This window comes from Barbus barbus (genome assembly GCF_936440315.1).
Source record: "Barbus barbus genome assembly, chromosome: 15".
Taxonomy (NCBI): Eukaryota; Metazoa; Chordata; class Actinopteri; order Cypriniformes; family Cyprinidae; genus Barbus; species Barbus barbus.
This window is the reverse complement of record NC_136743.1, coordinates 26,456,033-26,475,242: the sequence shown is the minus strand read 5'-3', so window position 1 is coordinate 26,475,242 and position 19,210 is coordinate 26,456,033. Positions and strand designations below refer to the sequence as shown.

Below are 19,210 nucleotides of genomic sequence, written 5' to 3'. Positions count from 1 at the left end.
ACATCTTCTTTAGGATTTACCAGAACAAAAGTTCACACACGTAAATGCTCACCTCAAACAGTTGTGGTATCTCTCTTCTGGAGAGATATTCCTTCGCATCGTTGGTGTTCATATCTGTTTCGGGAAAACTATCGATCCTGTTGCGTTGAGTGTAGGATGTATTCTGTTGCAGGTTCACGAATCCGTGATGTTGATGCGATCTTAACGCATTCTCCAAGTGTCCACTGAACTAGGTGGATAAAGACAGCTACACTCGCAGTTAACCGTTGCGCCTGTTACATGCTGCTTCCAAGCTCTCCTCTAGTCTTGCTCTTGGTATCTCTCTTCAGTGTTTGAAACCGCAAACACAGCGCGATACACCTGCGCGCTGATCGACTGACTCAAGTGTGTGTTTGGCCAGCTGATGCGCGCGTCCTGACGACTGATGCGCGTCTCTGGAGTTCAGAACTAGAAGCATACTCTGAAAATCACTTTTAGATTTAGCCATTTAGATAAACAGTCATATAATTTGAATCCATATTAAATATAAATCTCTGTGCGCACATCTTAATATTTAAAAAAGAAAGCATTTTTGGAAATTTTTGAAAGTTTTAGCCTAATATTGAATAAGTCATTTATATTTTTTGATAATTAATATTTTACAGTATGTAATGTATAATATAATACACCATAATTAAAATTTCATGTATTGTATAATATAGCCTAATAAATGCATTTTATAATATTTTACATAAAATATTTGATGTACTGTGTGAGATGTGTTGTGAACTGGCCATGTCATGGTATCCAAGAAACATTTCAGTAAAGTATATTCTATTCTATTCTATTCTATTCTATTCTATTCTATTCTATTCTATTCTATTCTATTCTATATCAAACTGTTAAAATATGATAAAATATGTTTATATAATAATAATCAAAATGGCCACATCAAAATGGTTTCCTGCAGGTTAGTTACACCACCCTTTATATTGATTTGGCAGACTAAATGTTGCCAGATATCAATGTTTACTGCTTATTATAAATTAATGCTAATAATTTGGGGGGGGATTATTATTTTAAATAATTTCAGCCTTTTAAAGCCCCAAAAGAATAGATATACAGACAGACAGACAGAGAAATCCTACATTAGCCTATATATTATATATACTAGCCTATATATTACTCCATAATTTTCACAGTAAGTGTCACACAGGCACCAAATGTTCCATGCTGAATTTGGACATTTTTAGCCTCCATCTGTTCTCTCACTTAATCCATTGTTGGAGTTCCTGTTCCTACTGATATATATATATATATATATATATATATATATATATATATATGTATATGTATATATAAATGTATTATTGTTTAAATCAGACAACGTTTGTAAGGTGGAGGTGAGATGAGCTTCTGCTGTCTGAAGTGACTGAGAAAATGAAGTTTTAGGTAAAAAGAGCCTGTCTCAGATCAATCTGGTGTATAATCCTGGTTGGAGTAGGCTACTCGTGAAATTGAGTTGGCTGATTTGTGGGTATAGGGGAGATAAATAGGCCTACAGAACAATTTTGAAAATGAACAAGTATGTTAAACATTTTTCAATGTTTATTTATTTTTTATTTGTTTTGCTTGATGCTTGTTATAAAATTTGATACCACAGTTGTTGCTTAAATTTATGGAATCTGGAATTTGAATATGGAATATGAATATGGAATTGAGAGAATAGTTATTGATCAAATGTAATGCAAAATATATTTAATTTCTACAGTAAATAGGCTATGTCTTGGCAGAACTACAGCGAGCCTGAGCAGAGGCATGACTTTTATTTCGGAAAATTGGACTTTTAAGCAAACCGGAAGTATACCACTTCCTCGTTGCTGTTGCAAATCTAGCTTGTCACTAAACTGGTGACGAAACAAAATGGATTATTACAATTTAATGACAATATGTGCATTTATTAATTTGCTTGTTTCCATACCACACGCATACAGTAATTATGTTGAGGTAAGTGTCTTTATTCATAGCTGTTGTAAAGCGTTTCTTTGATTCATTGAATGGACAGTGGAGCTTTCAGCAGTAATATTCTCAGCTCAGTATAAAGGCTTCTTTTTTAAAATGCTTATTTTATTATTTTATTTCTGTGTTAATTTTGATTTGTTATATATAAGCACACACATACGTGCATACAGTAGATACATAAATGCAGTACTGTCTAGGTAGGCAGCTTACTAGGTTTTGAAACACAGCCTATGTGTTAAATTATGATGGCCAGTTTGTTCTAAACATCACATTTCTCGAGGCATTTGGCTTTGTTTCATCAGTTAATTATTGTCTCGACTTACAGCTTTCTGTTCAGATGACAACAAAGCATTAACTTGTAATCTTACTGGCACATTTGTGAAGATTTTTAAATAAATGAGCAAATGTAAAATATCTTGAATGTTGTTCAGAATTAATTGTGAAACACACTGCTTAGTTTTATTGTTGTTATTGTCATAGTTATTATTAATGACTAAATGCCTTTTCATCATCTTGTGTCATCTTTCATTTCTTTCTTACGTTATATTTGATATGTTTTAACATCCACATCCATAAGTACACCAGTTTCACAATATAGGCCTAAATGTCAGCAAAATGGCAATATATTCACAATATAAATGTTAAACAATATAAAAAATAGGTAAAATGTAATGTTTCTTCAGAGAATGGAGATTAAATCTAACATACTTTTGTGGCACACTTTTTTAATAAAAGTGTATAAGTGTATATACAAGAAGCTTAACTTATTACATGTGCATTTGTAGTGTACTTCAAATGATAATAGTATATATTTAAAAACTATTTGCAGATCATATAATATTTATTAAGATAAAAGCACACGATAAGATAATAGTTTTACTTTAGTGTTATTTGATATTATGTAATGAAGTTAATATATTTTAAATGTTCATTACACATGTGTAATTATATTATATTATATAGATACACACACACATACATATGTGTGTGTGTGTGTGTGTGTGTATCTATATAATATAATTACACATTTGTAATGAATATATATATTAGTGCTGTCAAACGATTAATCACATCCAAAATAAAGGTTTTTGTTCATATAATATATGTGTGTGTGTGTGTGTGCTCTGTATATGTAGTATGTACATATAAATACTCACACATGCAGTATATATTTTGAAAATATTTATATGTATATATTTATATTCATATAATTTATATTATATATAAATATATTTAATATATAAACAATTTTTTTTCTTAAATATATACATGCATGTGTGTGTATTTATATATACATAATAAATATAAACAGCACACTCACACATGTTATGTAAAGAAACTTGGTAACACTTTAGAATAAGGTTCCATTTATTAACATTAGTAAACATGAACTAAGAATGAACAATACTTCTACAGCATTTATTAATCTTAGTTAAAGGATTAGTTCACTTTTAAAAAAACTTTTGCTGATAATTTACTCACCCCCATGTCATCTTTCTTTCTTCAGTCGAAAAGAAATTAAGGTTTTTGATGAAAACATTTCTCCATATAATGGACTTCAATGGGACCCAAACGGTTCAAGGTCCAAATGACAGTTTCAGTGCAGCTTCAAAGGGCTTTAAACGATACCAGACGATCAATAAGGGTCTTATCTATTATTATCTATTATAAGGGTCTTATTTTCTCGTTTGGCTCTCATCGAAGGCGGTCGCATTTTTCTTCCCTCCCTGCCCTTATCACCCCTGCTTGCTCTCTCCTGTCTTGTCCTTGTCTGACACTGAAGAGACTTTCTCCGCAATATTCTACAAAACCGAAATTATGGATCTGATCAACTGGTCTCTTAATGCAATTGACACCATCTTGGGATCGGGAGAACCCAAATGTCCTGCTGGGACTTTCGCAGCTGGCTACACGATGGACGCATGGGAGAGGTGGCGGGTCGTGTGTCTGGCGGCTCTTTCCGTGGAGGACATTGAAGACATCTACCTATTCGGAACCATGATAACTGGGTTTCTGCTGTTTGGATTAGGTGTTACCCTGTTATCGGAGAATTCAGGAGACGGGGAAAGCTGTCCAAAACCTCACAAGGCTGCCCGTCATGATTGAAGCAGTTGGCAGCGGTCAACTCTGAGACAGAGACTATTAACCGCAATATGGATTCGATCACGGCTAAGCTCTCGGCTTTGGAAAAGAAAATTGATGGACAAGGAGATCAGAATGGACAATGAGAATAAGCTGTGAAATTAAAAGGCAGCTTTTCGCCCAAAGACCAAACAATCTTATCTCTTTCGGCTTCCCAAAACAACAGACAGCTTGGCAAGGTTGTTCTGGAATCTAACTCCCCGGATGAATACTGCAGAGAGACGCTCTTTCTTCCCTCCCCCCTCAACAAACACCTTGTGATTGTCGAGCGTTTGGGTTCCGGCCAAGGTCGTTTCCATGGCAATACAATCTGCGGACTGAGACAACTTGTCTGGAGTGCCAGCGTGGCGGATCTCTAGGCACACGAACTTACACATACACACATACAGATATTCACCTCCCTACCCCCATCCCACGCCTTCGTCGCTTCATCCCGTCAGTTGATAACGGGTCTGTGTTCGCGCTGTAATGGCTGCAGGCCGGATGGCTGTTTTCGTCTGAATTGGATTACTATGCAAGTTATGTTCCTGTGTTGACTGTGCTCTATGCTGAGGTTTTTGTCTGTTCTCACACTGCACTCTCGTTCAGGAGCGTAGTGTGAGGACTATTTTTTTTTCTCCTCTCTTTCCTCATGTTGTGCTGTATTCTCTTCTTTATTGCATTTCGTTGCCTTGTACCTACATGTGCAATGACAATAAATTGAATCCAATCCAATCTAGCGAAATGATCGGTCATTTCAAAAATAAATAAAAAAGTTTGTTTTATAAGCACAAATGCTCGCCTTGCTCTGTTCTGTGATGCGCGTTCGTGACGTCACGTAATACGCAATTACGTGGAAAAGGTCACGGTTGAGGTAGGCGGAAGTACCGAGTCAGTAGGCTTTTTAATATTAAAACACCCAGGATACGCACACGAAATGGGCATTTTAAATGATAAACTGACACAAAGACATTTGAATATGTGTATATATGTATATGTATAGGTCCTCCTTCCGCACATTTGTAAACACTGACTCGGTACTTCCACCTAAGTCAACCGTGACCTTTTCCACATAATTGCGTATTACGTGACGTCACGAACGCGCATCACAGAACAGAGCAAGGCCAGCATTTGTGCTTATAAAACTTAAACTTTTTTATTTATTTTTGAAATGACCAATCGTTTCGCTAGATAAGACCCTTATTCATCGTCTGGTATCGTTTAAATCCCTTTGAAGCTGCACTGAAACTGTCATTTGGACCTTGAACCGTTTGGGTCCCATTGACGTCCATTATATGGAGAAATGTTTTCATCAAAAACCTTAATTTCTTTTCGACTGAAGAAAGAAAGACATGGACATCTTGGATGACATGGGGGTGAGTAAATTATCAGCAAAAGTTTTTTTAAAAGTGAAGTAATCCTTTAATGTTAATTTCAGCATTTACTGATGCATTATTAAATTCACAAGTTGTGTTTGTTAACATTAGTTAATGTAGTGTGAACTAACATGAGTAAACAATGCACAACTGTATTTTCATTAACTAACAAAGTTTAATAAATAGTGTAATACATGCATTGTTCATTGTTTGCTCATGTTGGTTAATACATTAACTAATGTTAATAAATGGAACCTTATTCTAAAGTGTTACCAGAAACTCTTATTCTGGATGCGATTAATCATTTGACAGCACTAATATATATATACTGTATATATATATATATATATAGAGAGAGAGAGAGAGAGAGAGAGAGAGATCTGACACGCTCAGTTCAGTTGATGGAGATTTCTCCTAACTAGCTGATGATCTGCAAATGTGCAGAGTGGGGTCTCCAGGATCAGGATTAAGAACCACTGTCTTGTGAAAAATATTTATAAAATATTTAATATAACACAAAATATATATGCATTTACAAATTACATTTGGTATTTGTATGTTTTATTTTATGTATATTTGCCTTTTCTCTCTAACTAGTTTCACTAGTTCAAAACCTGTGCGTGATGTTTTATGTCACATGACCTCCTGCAAATGCATTTCAAAGAAATAATTTCATGCCCCTTGTAATTTTTCTTTATAAAGTGCATACAGCCAGCATTCAGTCAGCACATGTGGAGGCAGTTTTTGCTGTTAGCAGTTTGCCATCATATTACTTCTATAATTTAAGTGTCTTTCATAAGCGTTCATACAGTGGCTAAAAAGGGGAAAGACTCTATGTATAGTCTCAGTTTACATTTCATTTACCCGAAAAAGATAATTTCCACATTTTGTACTATTGAGTGTTACCCTAAATTAATAATGCACTATTTATTTATTTTTTTTAGAACAAAGCTGGACAGTTTTTCAGCAGTGGCCATACCAACAACTGGGCAGTCCTGGTAAGTTTGAGAACTTCTAAATTATAATTTAAAATGCATAATTTTGTAAACATACTTTTTTTGTTATTGAAGAGGTGTTACAGGACAACATATGATGAATGAACAATTTTCAAATGCTCAACATGGCAAACTAGATTTATCCTGTGACAACGAAGAAAGAAATTTTAGAGCTGTGTTTCTCAACCTTTTGACTCCAAGACCCCCACAACAACATTCAAAGACCTCATCCAAGTTGTTTGTGATTTAAGATAAGGACCTATTATTGTAAGGATATTTTTATTCACAATTGCTACTTGCTAAAAGATTTTAGAGCTTGGCATAACTAGTAAAATGTATATTCATAAAATGTATAAAAATTGCCCATGGAGTTACATGAATTTATTAATTTGCATGATGACTTTTCCAGGTTTAGAAACCACACTTTTAAAATCATAATATATATATATTTAAAACAGTGGTACAGGAAAGGAAAAGGGGGTGAATTAAAACCAGAAACCTGTTTTAACCTGTTTAAACCTGTTTTAGTGCATGTCTTGTCTTATTTAAAATAAATTTAAGCCATCTTGAGGCCCCCTTTAGACGTTTGCTGAGGCCCCCTAGTGGGCCCCCACCCCTTGTTTAAGAACTACTGTATTATTATTGTTAACTTAAACTATTAAAACAGTTTTTGGTGATTAAAATAAATCTGAATAAAATATACATATTAGATGAAATGTAAAATAAAAATACATTAACTCTAAATAGGAGAAGCAGCAAGTATAATAGCAATAATAGAAAAGAAAAAAGTTAAATTAGAGGTATAACATGATTTTACAGTGTATTTAGAATTACAACTTGCCAACATGCTTTCTTAATTGCTGCTTTTTCATGATTTTTGGAGTCTTATAATCATGTTTATGTCTAGGTCTGCACGTCTAGATTCTGGTTTAATTATCGGCATGTGGCGAACACGCTGTCGGTATACAGAAGTGTAAAGAGACTGGGCATTCCAGACAGGTAAACTTTCTCATTTACTTCAGTTATGCTCTACAATATTTTCTCTTGACACATTTAAGAAACAGTGGCTTGTTGAACCACAATATAATTGGACCAGTCTATTGTATATCTACTATTTTCCTCCTCATTACACAGTGGCACATTATTTAAATAGTCTTTACCCACTGTTTTTCCATTATTTTACTTGTGTTCTCCAGAGAGAGCTGCGTGTGTGCTCTTTTGTCACGACGAGGCAGTGATATTTATGTCTCTAGCCGCAGTAAAAGTCTTCCTGTCCCCTCTGATTAGATGTGTTTGCTCTGTTTTCCCAGTCACATTGTGCTGATGCTAGCCGATGATATGGCCTGTAACTATAGAAACCTCAAACCAGCTACTGTGTTCAGTCATAAGAACATGGAGCTTAATGTGTATGGAGATGACGTGGAGGTGGATTACCGCGGATATGAGGTGAAGCTGCTCTTGGTTTGAAACAAATATCACTAACATTGGATACTAGTAAGGCTTGTCATCAGTTCTGCTAGTTGTTTCATAACAAGAATTAAAAAAAAATATTTGTTAAAAGATTTCTAAATGAAGTCAAAGAAAGTGTAACTGTTGCTTGTCTCTGAGTAGCATACAGTAGTGACGTTTTATTGATTTTTTTAACGAACCTGTTAAGTGAACAATTCAATTATTTGCTGACTTTTAAGGACAGTCATTTTGAGTTTTGAGACCCAAACCCAGACTCTGTCTCTGCACTCTTCACTTGCTTTTTGTGGCAGATCCTCTTTTAAAAGCATTTCTTATTGTTTTGCAGGTCACAGTGGAGAATTTCCTGCGAGTCCTGACAGGGCGTCTCCCCCTCAGCACCCCTCGATCCAAACGTCTGCTTTCCGATGACCGCAGCAACATTCTCATCTACCTGACAGGTCAGATCGGTAACAGCCTCATTACTGGCTTTTTCATTTCCTCTCTTTTCTGAATCTGTGGGTCTCCATTTTCACAGGTCATGGTGGAAACGGCTTTCTGAAGTTCCAGGACTCTGAGGAGATCAGCAACATGGAGCTGGCAGATGCCTTTGAGCAGATGTGGCAAAAGAGGAGGTGATTATAGAAAGAGCTGCAGTGAACACTCTGTACTCTGGCATATTTGACATAATTTAATCAATAATTTATATAAGCTACTCAATTATATTCATCAATATTTTTTCCCACACACAATCTCAATCTTGTTGTGAAAGATCTGTTCTGTTAAATTAATGGTTATAGGTTTAAATCCCACTCTGTATCCATGAATATCACTGTTATGCGCTTGACCGAGCCACTTAAACTTGGGTTGTTCCTGGGAGACTTCCACCATAACGAGTATACTGTAAGATGATTTGCATAAAAATATGCATAGAAACTAGTTCCATTTGTCGTACTAGTATAGGACAAGCAAGCACTACTCAGCTTTTATTTAGAAAATTCTAAAATCTTCTTTATACAACGATTAGTTCTGGTTCTGAAATTTGATTGGCCAAGCAGCAATTCAAGAGTGCTGATATAACGGTCCAAGAGCACTGAGACTTTTCATTATCACTTCACTTGTTTGCACTTGTGCAGATCGAGAAGCTGTTCTCTGCCTTAGTGATTGGGATGTTCCAGTGAATCTCTGCAGTTTATATCATTACGATAGTAGCGTATTGATGAGTTTTTAAAAGTGTGTCAATGAATCCTTGTTTTAACTCATTTGTTCACAAACCTGGGATGCAAACTTGCCTTTTTTTATAAATATCTGTATTTTCAATCCAAAATACCTATAAGCTAATTATCTGGTGTTTTTACTCTCATAATGGCACTGTCACACTTTAAACTATTATAGCCATTTAACTAATAATGATAATAATATATGTAAGATCTCGGCTGACTTTGTCCATCTCTGATTTATTCAGGAATAAAACAATTGACTATCTTTATGAGTGAAGCATTCACTTAACTGTCATCGAAGCATTCACTTAACTGATTTATTCATTATGACAGATTCATTAAGCAATGCTTAGTTTCTTTTAAACTATTTTCATTGGTGGAGAAAAAATAAAGAAAGAACTTAACAATATTGCATTTAAAAATGTAAGTTTCTCAATATAAACATGTCAGCAAATGTATTTATTCAGCTTAATAATTGTGTAATTGCAGCTTTTGAGAGAAAATTGCAGAAATTGACCAAAGCAAATTCCAAAATGCACATTAAACGACATCGAACATAAAACATGCAGTCAGGCCTTCATTGTCTGGCTCCTGGGGGCTGTTCCATAAAATATGCTAAGAAAAGCGGAGATTAAAGTCCAAAACCTGACTTGAAATAACCTAACAAATCAATCGGGACTAAAGCGGTTCCATAAACGACAATTCAAGTTCACGCAATCTGACTAATGCTATCCAGGTTCAGTGAGTCAGGATAATGTGACGTACACGCTTATTCTGAAGCAGCCCTTAATGTCGATCATGGATCAAATCGATCCACCATAGCAAACAGCGAATATTTGTGCTGTTTAACGCATTTGAAACATTGTGTTTTCCTCAGTGCATAACTGATACGTCACAGGTATATTTTTTACATCTGTAAATGTCAGAAAGCCATGCAAATATATCCATGTAGCTGTCAGGAGTGGGCGAGGCTTATGCGAGAGAACGAGCGCTGCGGCGCGCATGCGCGCTACACAGACAGAGCAGAATAGGATACTAGCGCAAGAATTCTGAATAAAATATACATTCTGCTAAAATATTTGTTGTTGGACATTAAATGTGACACATAGAATTTTACTACATATAAGTGTATTTTTATGATAGCAGCAACTGTTAATCACTAGCTCAAATGAGTTAAATGTGTGTTCCTCTTATCAGTTAAGATTTCAATTATAAATTTACATTTTTAATTCAGTGATTTTAACTTTTGATTGTGTTTTTATGCTTTAATGCTTTAAAGAGCCATTTTAGATTGTAATGTTTTAATGTTCTAATAACCATAAAAGGTACAGCTGTCATAAATTCAGAAAGAAATGCTGCATGGCTAGAAACTTCTGATCAACTGCATGCACAAGTAGCAACTATGTTAAAATGTCATTCGCCTACATTTTGGGCACAATACATTAAATACAGTTGGTTGTAGCCTATTTTTTATTTATTTGATTATTTAAGGTGTATTTTCTGTATACTTTTATTTTTGGACCGATAATAAATTAAACTGACTGTATGTGAGAGAGTCAGTGGTAATATGGATGCGTTCCTATTGGTCAGAGTTAGAGGAGCTCAGCTTAGCCTGACAGTTAGCCTGCTCCGGACCAGGTTAGTTTGCCAGCATAAGTTGCCGGGGTAACTGAGTTTGAACTTTTTTAAGTTTGATTTATGAAACCGAATCTACCAAAAATAAGCCTGACTAACCGAAATAAGCCTGGCTTATACTCTAATCTTGGTTTATGGAACAGCCCCCAGGACACAGTATTGATGTACATAGCCGAAGCCATGCTGCAGCTGCCTAATGTATTAATTGTGTGTTATAAATGCTCTAATAGGCTGTTTAGGTTCCAACATTGTGTAAATATTGTGGGAGGCTAGTGTGAGGTGCAATGACAGCTTCCTCTCTTCCTGTAGAGCACTACAGCACAGGATGTGGTAATTGCAGGCTTGATACAATAAATTACCGAAGTCCCCTTTGTGCTTCATTGCTCCCCCGTTACATCTCAGGTTCATGTGATTCCAAGCCTTTTCATTCTCTCTCTCTCTCGCTCATCAGAGATGGCCAGAAGTGGTTTCTAATTTTTATTATATATTTTATTTTGTGAATGGAGCATTAATAGATGCCAGGTTCTTGGTTACCGTGGCAACGGCTTGCAGAGAGTGTTGTGTTGGTTGAGCCTTGAGCCCTGTACTGCAGGTCAGATCTAGCTGTTATTACTTCATGACCAGCTTTAATTACAAACGATAGTAGATTGTCACATTATCGGACAAGAATCAACCGGCTCTAAAACGGCGTTCTTTCTTTGCAGGTACAACGAGTTGTTGTTCATCATAGACACGTGCCAGGGGGCCTCCATGTATGAGAGGTTTTACTCGCCCAACCTCATGGCCCTGGCCAGCAGCCAAGTGGGAGAGGACTCGCTCTCAGTGAGTCAAATATTCTGATCTTGATCTTCTGCACACCTGACAATTGACATTAGTTGTAGTTGTTGGATATTATTGCAATTCTGCAAAACCTTTGAAAAATCATTGACAACAAGATTTTTACATCTTAAATGAAAAAAAAAAAAATCTAAGCAATTTAATAAATGGCTTATGGATCATTACAGTAAGATATTTCAGATTTTGTAAAAGAAATTAATAATTTTGTTTAGCAAGGATGCATTAAATTTATAAAAAGTGGCAGTTTAAGACATTTATAATGTAACAAAATATTTCTATTACAGATAAATGATGTTCTTCGGAACTTTTTGTTCATCAAAGAATCCTGAAAAAAAAAATCTGTTCCCACAGAAATATTAAGCAGCTCAACTGTTTTCAACATTGACAGTAATAACTGTTTCTTGAACACCAAATCAGCGAATTAGGATTAGAATGATTTGTGATGGATCATGTAACACTGAAGACCGGATGATATTACTGTACATTTTAAAGTAAATTAGTGTAGCTTTATTTAAATTGTAGTGATATCTCACAATATTACAGTTTGCACTGTATTTTTGATCAGATAAATGCAGCCCTTCAAAAATAAATCTTACCAACCTCAACATTTTGAACATAATTGTATTGTATCTAAAATGTTTCATCAGACCAGCTATGTGAGCATTGTTAATCTTGTCAATTAAATGATGAAAAATTATTCTGAAGAGTTTGTTGCTAATTTTGTCTACTATAATAAAAACAAGGCAGAAAAATATGTACAGTATCATCGCAATAATTTTAATTAAAACATACTTTTTTTTTTTTTTTTTACAAGAAATATTTATGGTTTAGTAAATGTTTAGACATTTTTTAAATGTTTCGAAATTTGGTGAAAGAAATAATGAAATTTGACAAGATAAAATTTATAAATATAATGTGATTTATGAAATATTATAAAATATGAGACATTTAAAGGATGTTTTTGTCAAAAGACAGAAACTGTATATAAACAACTGTTAATAGTTTTTATTCCCAAAAATTTATAGCATTTTTTTTCATCATTTAATTTAGTCACATTGGACTTGGTGTAAACAGGCTATGATACACTAAACTAGACTAGACAGTCTGTAAACCATGATTCCCTAGAAAGCCCTGAACATTATACAGATTTTAAATTATTAGTGGAGTATATAAAAGTGGAATTGGTTCACCTGTATTGTTTTGTCCATACAGCATCAGCCAGACTTGGCAATAGGGGTCCATTTGATGGACAAGTACACCTTCTACTTACTGGAGTTCCTGGAGGAAGTCCACCCCGCTAGCCAGGCCAACATGAACGATCTGGTAAGTGTGTGTGATTGTTTGGTGCTTCTTTATAATTCCAGCCAAATGATATGGAGAATGCATCGTCCCTCAGGAGCATTTCCCTTATCCACTAGTACGAATTTAACTTAAAAAGCATCCGTCATAAAGACGTCCTGTCGCCTCAGATGAAAAGAACGGCCTTGCGGCCAACAGGTCTTAGTACGCCACTTTAAACAGAGTGGCTAATACAGGTGTAGGTCAGACAGCTTTGAAACAGTCAGGAGGGAGACCTTTTCTCTGAAGGCCTGGGTGAGTCTGAGTGGTTGGAGTCTCACCAACTCCCACAATCCATTTTGATCTCTCCTGCCCTCCACATCCTCTCTGCTTGGCACAGTGCTTCCTAGATCAAACAGGTCCAACAAAAGCCTCTTTTCAGGCGTTTTTTTGTTCCCCGTGCTTTTCTCTCGATCTCTCTCCATTCTACTGGATTAGCAACGATATTATTGATTTCCCGTGGGAGAAAGAGAGAGGTTTTAATGTTGATAGAAAAGGGCCACTTGAACTCTCATGAATGATCTCTCACATGGATGATCTCTCTGTCACTGTCATCAGAAAGATTGTGGAATGTCTTTTGGCTTTCACTGTGCACTGGGAGAAAATAATGCTCTCCTAGCTCCAGATGTTCATTTAGCTTAATTCTGAAATTGCGTCAAGAATGCTTTTAAAACTTAGAAGTCATGTCAAGGTTGGTTTGTAGTCATTCCAGCCAGAAACACATACATAATTATTTATAAAACATTATTATTTATAAGTTTGAAGTCAGTAAGATTACTTTTTAAATTAACAGCAAAGACTTTTACACTGTTGCAAAAATGTCTGTTTCAAATAGATGTTTGTCACAACCATGGACTGTTTTAAAAAAATAGTACGCAGCACAACTGTTTTCAACATTGATAATGATAAGAAATGCTTTTTTAAATTCATATTATTCATATTAAAAGTAGTGCTGTCAAACGATTAATCGCATCCAAAATAAAAGTTTTTGTTTACATAATATTTGTGTGTAGTGTACTGTGTATATGTATTATGTATATATAAATACAATCACATATGTATATATATATATAAATACAGACACACAAAAATATATAATGATTATGTATTAAATATAGTTATTTATAATATAAAATATAAGAATATAAATATAAATACAATCACATATGTATATATATATAATATATATATAAATACAGACAACCAAAAATATATAATGTTTATATATTCAATATAGTTATTTATAATATAAAATATAAGAATATAAATGTATTTACATGTAAATATTTTCAAAATGTATACTATATGTGTGTGTATTTATATATACATGATAAATATACACAGTACACACACTTTTGTTTTATTTGTTTTATTTTGCTGTTGATGTTAATTAGGCAGTGTTAGGCAATAAAGGAATTTCTGGACGGTGATGCTTTTTCTTTTCATTATCATCCAAATAGTCAATAATTTACAAAATTATTTGGTCTTTAATTCTGTTTTTGTCTTATTTTTTTTGCTGATTTTTGCTTTTATGAATTTAATAAGCATATTGATTGCATTAATTCTCAAATGCTTTCATTTAACAAACATTTTCAAAGGACCTCTTGATGTTTTTGTTAAATTGTATTAAATGATTCTGATTAGGTTGGCTTGAATCATTTTAACAGTTTTATATTGACATGTTTTGAGTGATGCAGACTAAACTGTGTAGTCATTATTGTAAGGTGATATGCCTCTGCTCATAGGCCCCTATTCCTGGTAAATCACAAATTTTAGTCCACATTATTCATATGTGCATGCCATTCCAGAAGAAAAAAAATGTCTCCTTTTCCCAGTCATGATCTCGGTTCCCAGCAGGTCAAAATTTCCATTCTTTCCACAATCAACTGTAAACCCGCATTCAAGTCTGGCTCTATTCTGATACAGAAAGTCCACTTTTCACAATCCAATCATTTCCCAGTGGATAAAATCAGACATTATTGAATCTCATTGAATAATCAGTTTCAGAATATTCAGTGAAATATGTCATATTATGGAAGAATAAATGAATTGTGAATGGTAAATGCAATTTAATGTCGACCCCGCACACACCTCATTCCAGCTGGACAGGATTGGGTCTTAAAATATTTAATCCTGAGGTCATAGTAAAAAGGAAGATTTAGAGCTTAGTAGGGGTCGACCGATATGTGTTTTTCAGGGCCGATGCCGATACTGATTATTACAGATAAAGTAGACTGATAACCACTATATTGAACCGATATATATGTCTGGTGTAAAAATAAAAATGAATGTCAAAATTAAGAATAACAAGGTTCTGACAAAAATGGCCTTCCCTAGTGTTGGTTGCACTTCTTACTCTTGTCTTCCCCCATGCATCCATCTAAAATAAGGGTAATATATAAAGAGAGAGTTAAAAGTGGGGCCACTGTATGCTTCATGATTAAGCCTATGAATACTAAATACTAAAGCTAAACAGCTTGGGGAAATGTAAGTATTTGGCTTCAATAAATGTTAGAAATGTATGTGTAATAGCATAACCTCTCATAATTCTTCATTAATTATTTTCGGTTGACTAAATCATAACCTACAAGAGGGGACTATTCAATTCATCATCTAATGCACATCAATTGATTAATTTAAAAAGCGCAATGTATATAATAAGTGTAAATAATTGAATTGTCTTCATAGCTCCATTGTAGAAGACCGCAACTATTTTAATGAAACTATAACACTAATAGCCTGTTATAGGCTCACTTGGTTCAATAGCCTATTGAAATGTCCCAATTTCCATCATCACAATCTTGGCCTATGTGACAGTATCTTAATCTTAGCCTATGTGACAGTAATTTCCATTAGTTTTCATTTACAGTGCAGTGCAAATGAAGGCATAAAACATTAATTTAATTGATCTTTTAATCAAATGAGAGTTAAACTCAAATTTGGCAAACCAAATGGGTTTACTATTAAAATTAAAACATGGAAGAAATAGCAACTTGAGCAACGTCTGCTGCTGCCTTTGAGAGATAACTGATGCGTAATGAAGCAGCACCAGTTAGCAAGCGCTTTCGGTGTGAGAGTGCCTTTAGTCTTCCACATTGATTGGTCGGACTCCTGACTCTCAACAAATCAGATGCGCGGTGGGCGGAGACTGCTCTAGGCCACAGAGTGGTGAGTTCAGACAGGCTGCATCAGAGCCAAATAGTGCGTTTCAAAATTAAATAATTTTATCGGCACATCGGTTTTGAAAATGACCGATACCGATTATCATAAAAATGCTTAATATCGGTGCCAATAATCGGCCAGGCCGATAATCGGTCGACCCCTAGAGCTTAGGGTGGATTAAGAGTAAAAAGTAGGGGTCGACCGATTATCGACCTGGCCGATTATTGGCACCGATATTAAGCATTTTTATGATAATCGGCATCGGTCATTTTCAAAACCGATGTGCCGATAAAATTATTTAATTTTGAAACGCGCTATTTGGCTCTGATGCAGCCTGTCGGAACTCACCACTCTGTGGCCTAGAGCAGTCTCCGCCCACCGCGCATCTGATTTGTTGAGAGTCAGGAGTCCGACCAATCAACGTGGAAGACTAAAGGCGCTCTCACACCGAAAGCGCTTGCTAACTGGTGCTGCTTCATCACGCATCAGTTCTCTCTCAAAGGCAGCAGCAGACGTTGCTCAAGTTGCAATAAATTACAATCCACTACACTGAAGTTGTAAAAACAACAATATTATCTTTATGGTTTCCGAGATGGGGGAAACGCAGGGGGAATCGCGGAATCCAGTCATATAAATGGCATTTACTGTATAACGCGGAGTCACGGAATTAGTCAAAGTTTGGATGAATTAATCAAAAGTAGGTCAGTACACTTAAATCGACTCATGATATGGACTATCTGTAAACATTAAGCTGCAAAAAGACTATTTAAATATGAATTCTGCATGTTCGGCGTGTCTCTGTATATGTGAAAGACGCGCGGTTTTGACACACACACACACACTGAAGCGCTTGCGGTGTTTTCCGCATCTGCCATGTCACTAAATGAGGACATAAATACATGAACATCATCGCTAGAACTGCTCTGAGAGTTACTTCATGAGCATTTGACTGTTTCGTTTGAGTAAAACGATCGTCATATCATAAATAGGCTACAGAAACTTAAGAGGTCCTCATGGCAACCCGTCAAAATAAAAGTTCGGTTTATTTACTAATGCTACTACAATTATTACAACTTTTGTTTAAAAGAACAATCACACAATAAGCTATTTCTTACATGTTTTAATTTTAATAGTAAACACATTTGTTTGCCAAAAAATAGAGTTCAACTCTAATTTGATTAAAAGATAAATAAAATTAATGTTTTATGCCTTCATTTGCACTGTTCTGTAAATGAAAACTAATGGAAATTACTGTCACATAGGCCAAGATTAAGATACTGTCACATAGGCCAAGATTAGGATGACGGAAATTGGGACATTTCAATAGGCTATTGAACCAAGTGAGCCTATAACAGGCTATTAGTGTTATAGTTTCATTAAAATAGTTGCGGTCTTCTTCACAACTTCTACAATGGAGCTATGAAGACAATTAAATTATTTACACTTATTATATACATTGCGCTTTTTAAATTAATCAACTGATGTGCATTAGATGATGAATTGAATAGTCACCTCTTGTAGGTTATGATTTAGTCAACCGAAAATAATTAATGAAGAATTATGAGAGGTTATGCTATTACACATACATTTCTAACATGTAAATTATTGAAGCCAAATACTTACATTTCCCCAAGCTGTTTAGCTGTAGTATTTAGTATTCATAGGCTTAATCATGAAGCATACAGTGGCCCCACTTTTAACTCTCTCTTTATATATTACCCTTATTGTAGATGGATACATGGGGGAAGACAAGAGTAAGAAGTGCAACCAACACTAGGGAAGGCCGTTTTTGTCAGAGCCCTTGTTATTCTTAATTTTGACATTCATTTTCATTTTTGCACCAGACATATATATCGGTTCAATATATCGGTTATCGGTCTACTTGGTCTGTAATAATCGGTATCGGCATCGGCCCTGAAAAACACATATCGGTCGACCCCTAGTAAAAAGTCCCAAATATAGATGTATTAAATGTTTAGATAATGGCCTAAATCTCACAGAATGTGGACACATTAAGAAACAAATGTTTAATACTTTGGAATGGAATGTATGCAGGGTAACATTTTAATTACATTTGTTCCATATTTTTAAAATTAAAATTATTTTTGAACACCTCTATGAAGTTTTAACAGCTGTTTCTGGTTGCGTTTTTCATGCCCATGTTTCATCTGCAAGCTGATTTTCATTCATTTTTAGAGTCTGTTTTTATAAGAATTCACAAGTTCCCATATTAATGACACTTTCCTGCACACCATGGCTGAATGCAGGAACAGAAGTTATTTAAATGGTAATTTTTGTTCTTTTTCTTTGTATTCATTTCTGACAGCTTGCAGTTCTATTAAACTGCAAATCTATTTGGGAATGAAGGCGTATCTCAGTCTCATATCTCAGTCTCATTTGACTGATAGTTGTGTGTTTGTTTCAGTTTAAGGTGTGCCCGCAGAGTCAGTGTGTGTCCACTCCGGGTCACCGTACTGACCTCTTCCAGAGGGATCCCGGGAGCGTCCTCATCACTGACTTTTTTGGAAGTGTCCGCAAAGTGGAGATCACCAAGGATACTATCAATCTGACATCCTCTGTAAAGCCGCCAATACAGAGGTAAGAACACAGTCGTTATAGTCTCTAAATGATCTTGAGCATTACAGTTTCCTGGAAAAATGCAGTGTATCTTCTGTAGTGAATTGAGTTAATTAGCCCATTCAGTGTTGGCTTTGTCGGACACAAAGCGCAATTGTATATAATATTTATATAATGCAGTTGGCTTATTCTGCCTTTATAGTCATTCAAAGCTTAAATACTAATAGACATTCATTTGTGGTATGATGGGGTGGGGAATCATGCTACATCCAGATCATTGGGACCATGCATTTAAGTGACAGACCTGCAAGATGTTTATAGGACAAACATTTTCTATGCTAACTTTGGAGGAAAAATTATTTGACTCTTAAATGGATCTGTCATCGTTTACTCACCCTCATGATGTTCAAAACCTGTATGACTTTATTTCTTCTGTGGAGCGTTTTTGCCCATACAGTGAAAGCCAATGGAAACCAAAACTGTGTGGTTTCATTTTTGGGTG

At 35.1% G+C, this 19,210-nt stretch overlaps 2 protein-coding genes across 2 annotated transcripts in view; one reads left to right on the top strand and one right to left on the bottom strand.

Moving 5' to 3' along the window:
• LOC306881419 (adenylate kinase isoenzyme 5-like) overlaps window positions 1-390 on the bottom strand; it is a 105,331-nt gene extending 104,941 nt beyond the window's left edge. The window contains exon 1 of the mRNA XM_079435514.1: window positions 53-390. Coding sequence (XP_079291640.1) covers window positions 53-112 — 60 coding nt within the window. The 5' untranslated portion in view covers window positions 113-390. The remainder of the gene's footprint in view (window positions 1-52) is intronic.
• Window positions 391-1,852: 1,462 nt separating this feature from the next.
• The window catches only part of LOC306881096 (GPI-anchor transamidase-like), a 45,318-nt gene continuing 27,960 nt past the window's right edge, over window positions 1,853-19,210 (top strand). Inside the window, exons 1-9 of the mRNA XM_079435006.1 lie at window positions 1,853-1,986; window positions 6,443-6,496; window positions 7,401-7,492; window positions 7,804-7,939; window positions 8,289-8,400; window positions 8,478-8,574; window positions 11,499-11,616; window positions 12,844-12,954; window positions 18,557-18,729. Of these exons, the coding sequence (XP_079291132.1) occupies window positions 1,903-1,986; window positions 6,443-6,496; window positions 7,401-7,492; window positions 7,804-7,939; window positions 8,289-8,400; window positions 8,478-8,574; window positions 11,499-11,616; window positions 12,844-12,954; window positions 18,557-18,729 (977 nt within the window). The 5' untranslated portion in view covers window positions 1,853-1,902. The remainder of the gene's footprint in view (window positions 1,987-6,442; window positions 6,497-7,400; window positions 7,493-7,803; window positions 7,940-8,288; window positions 8,401-8,477; window positions 8,575-11,498; window positions 11,617-12,843; window positions 12,955-18,556; window positions 18,730-19,210) is intronic.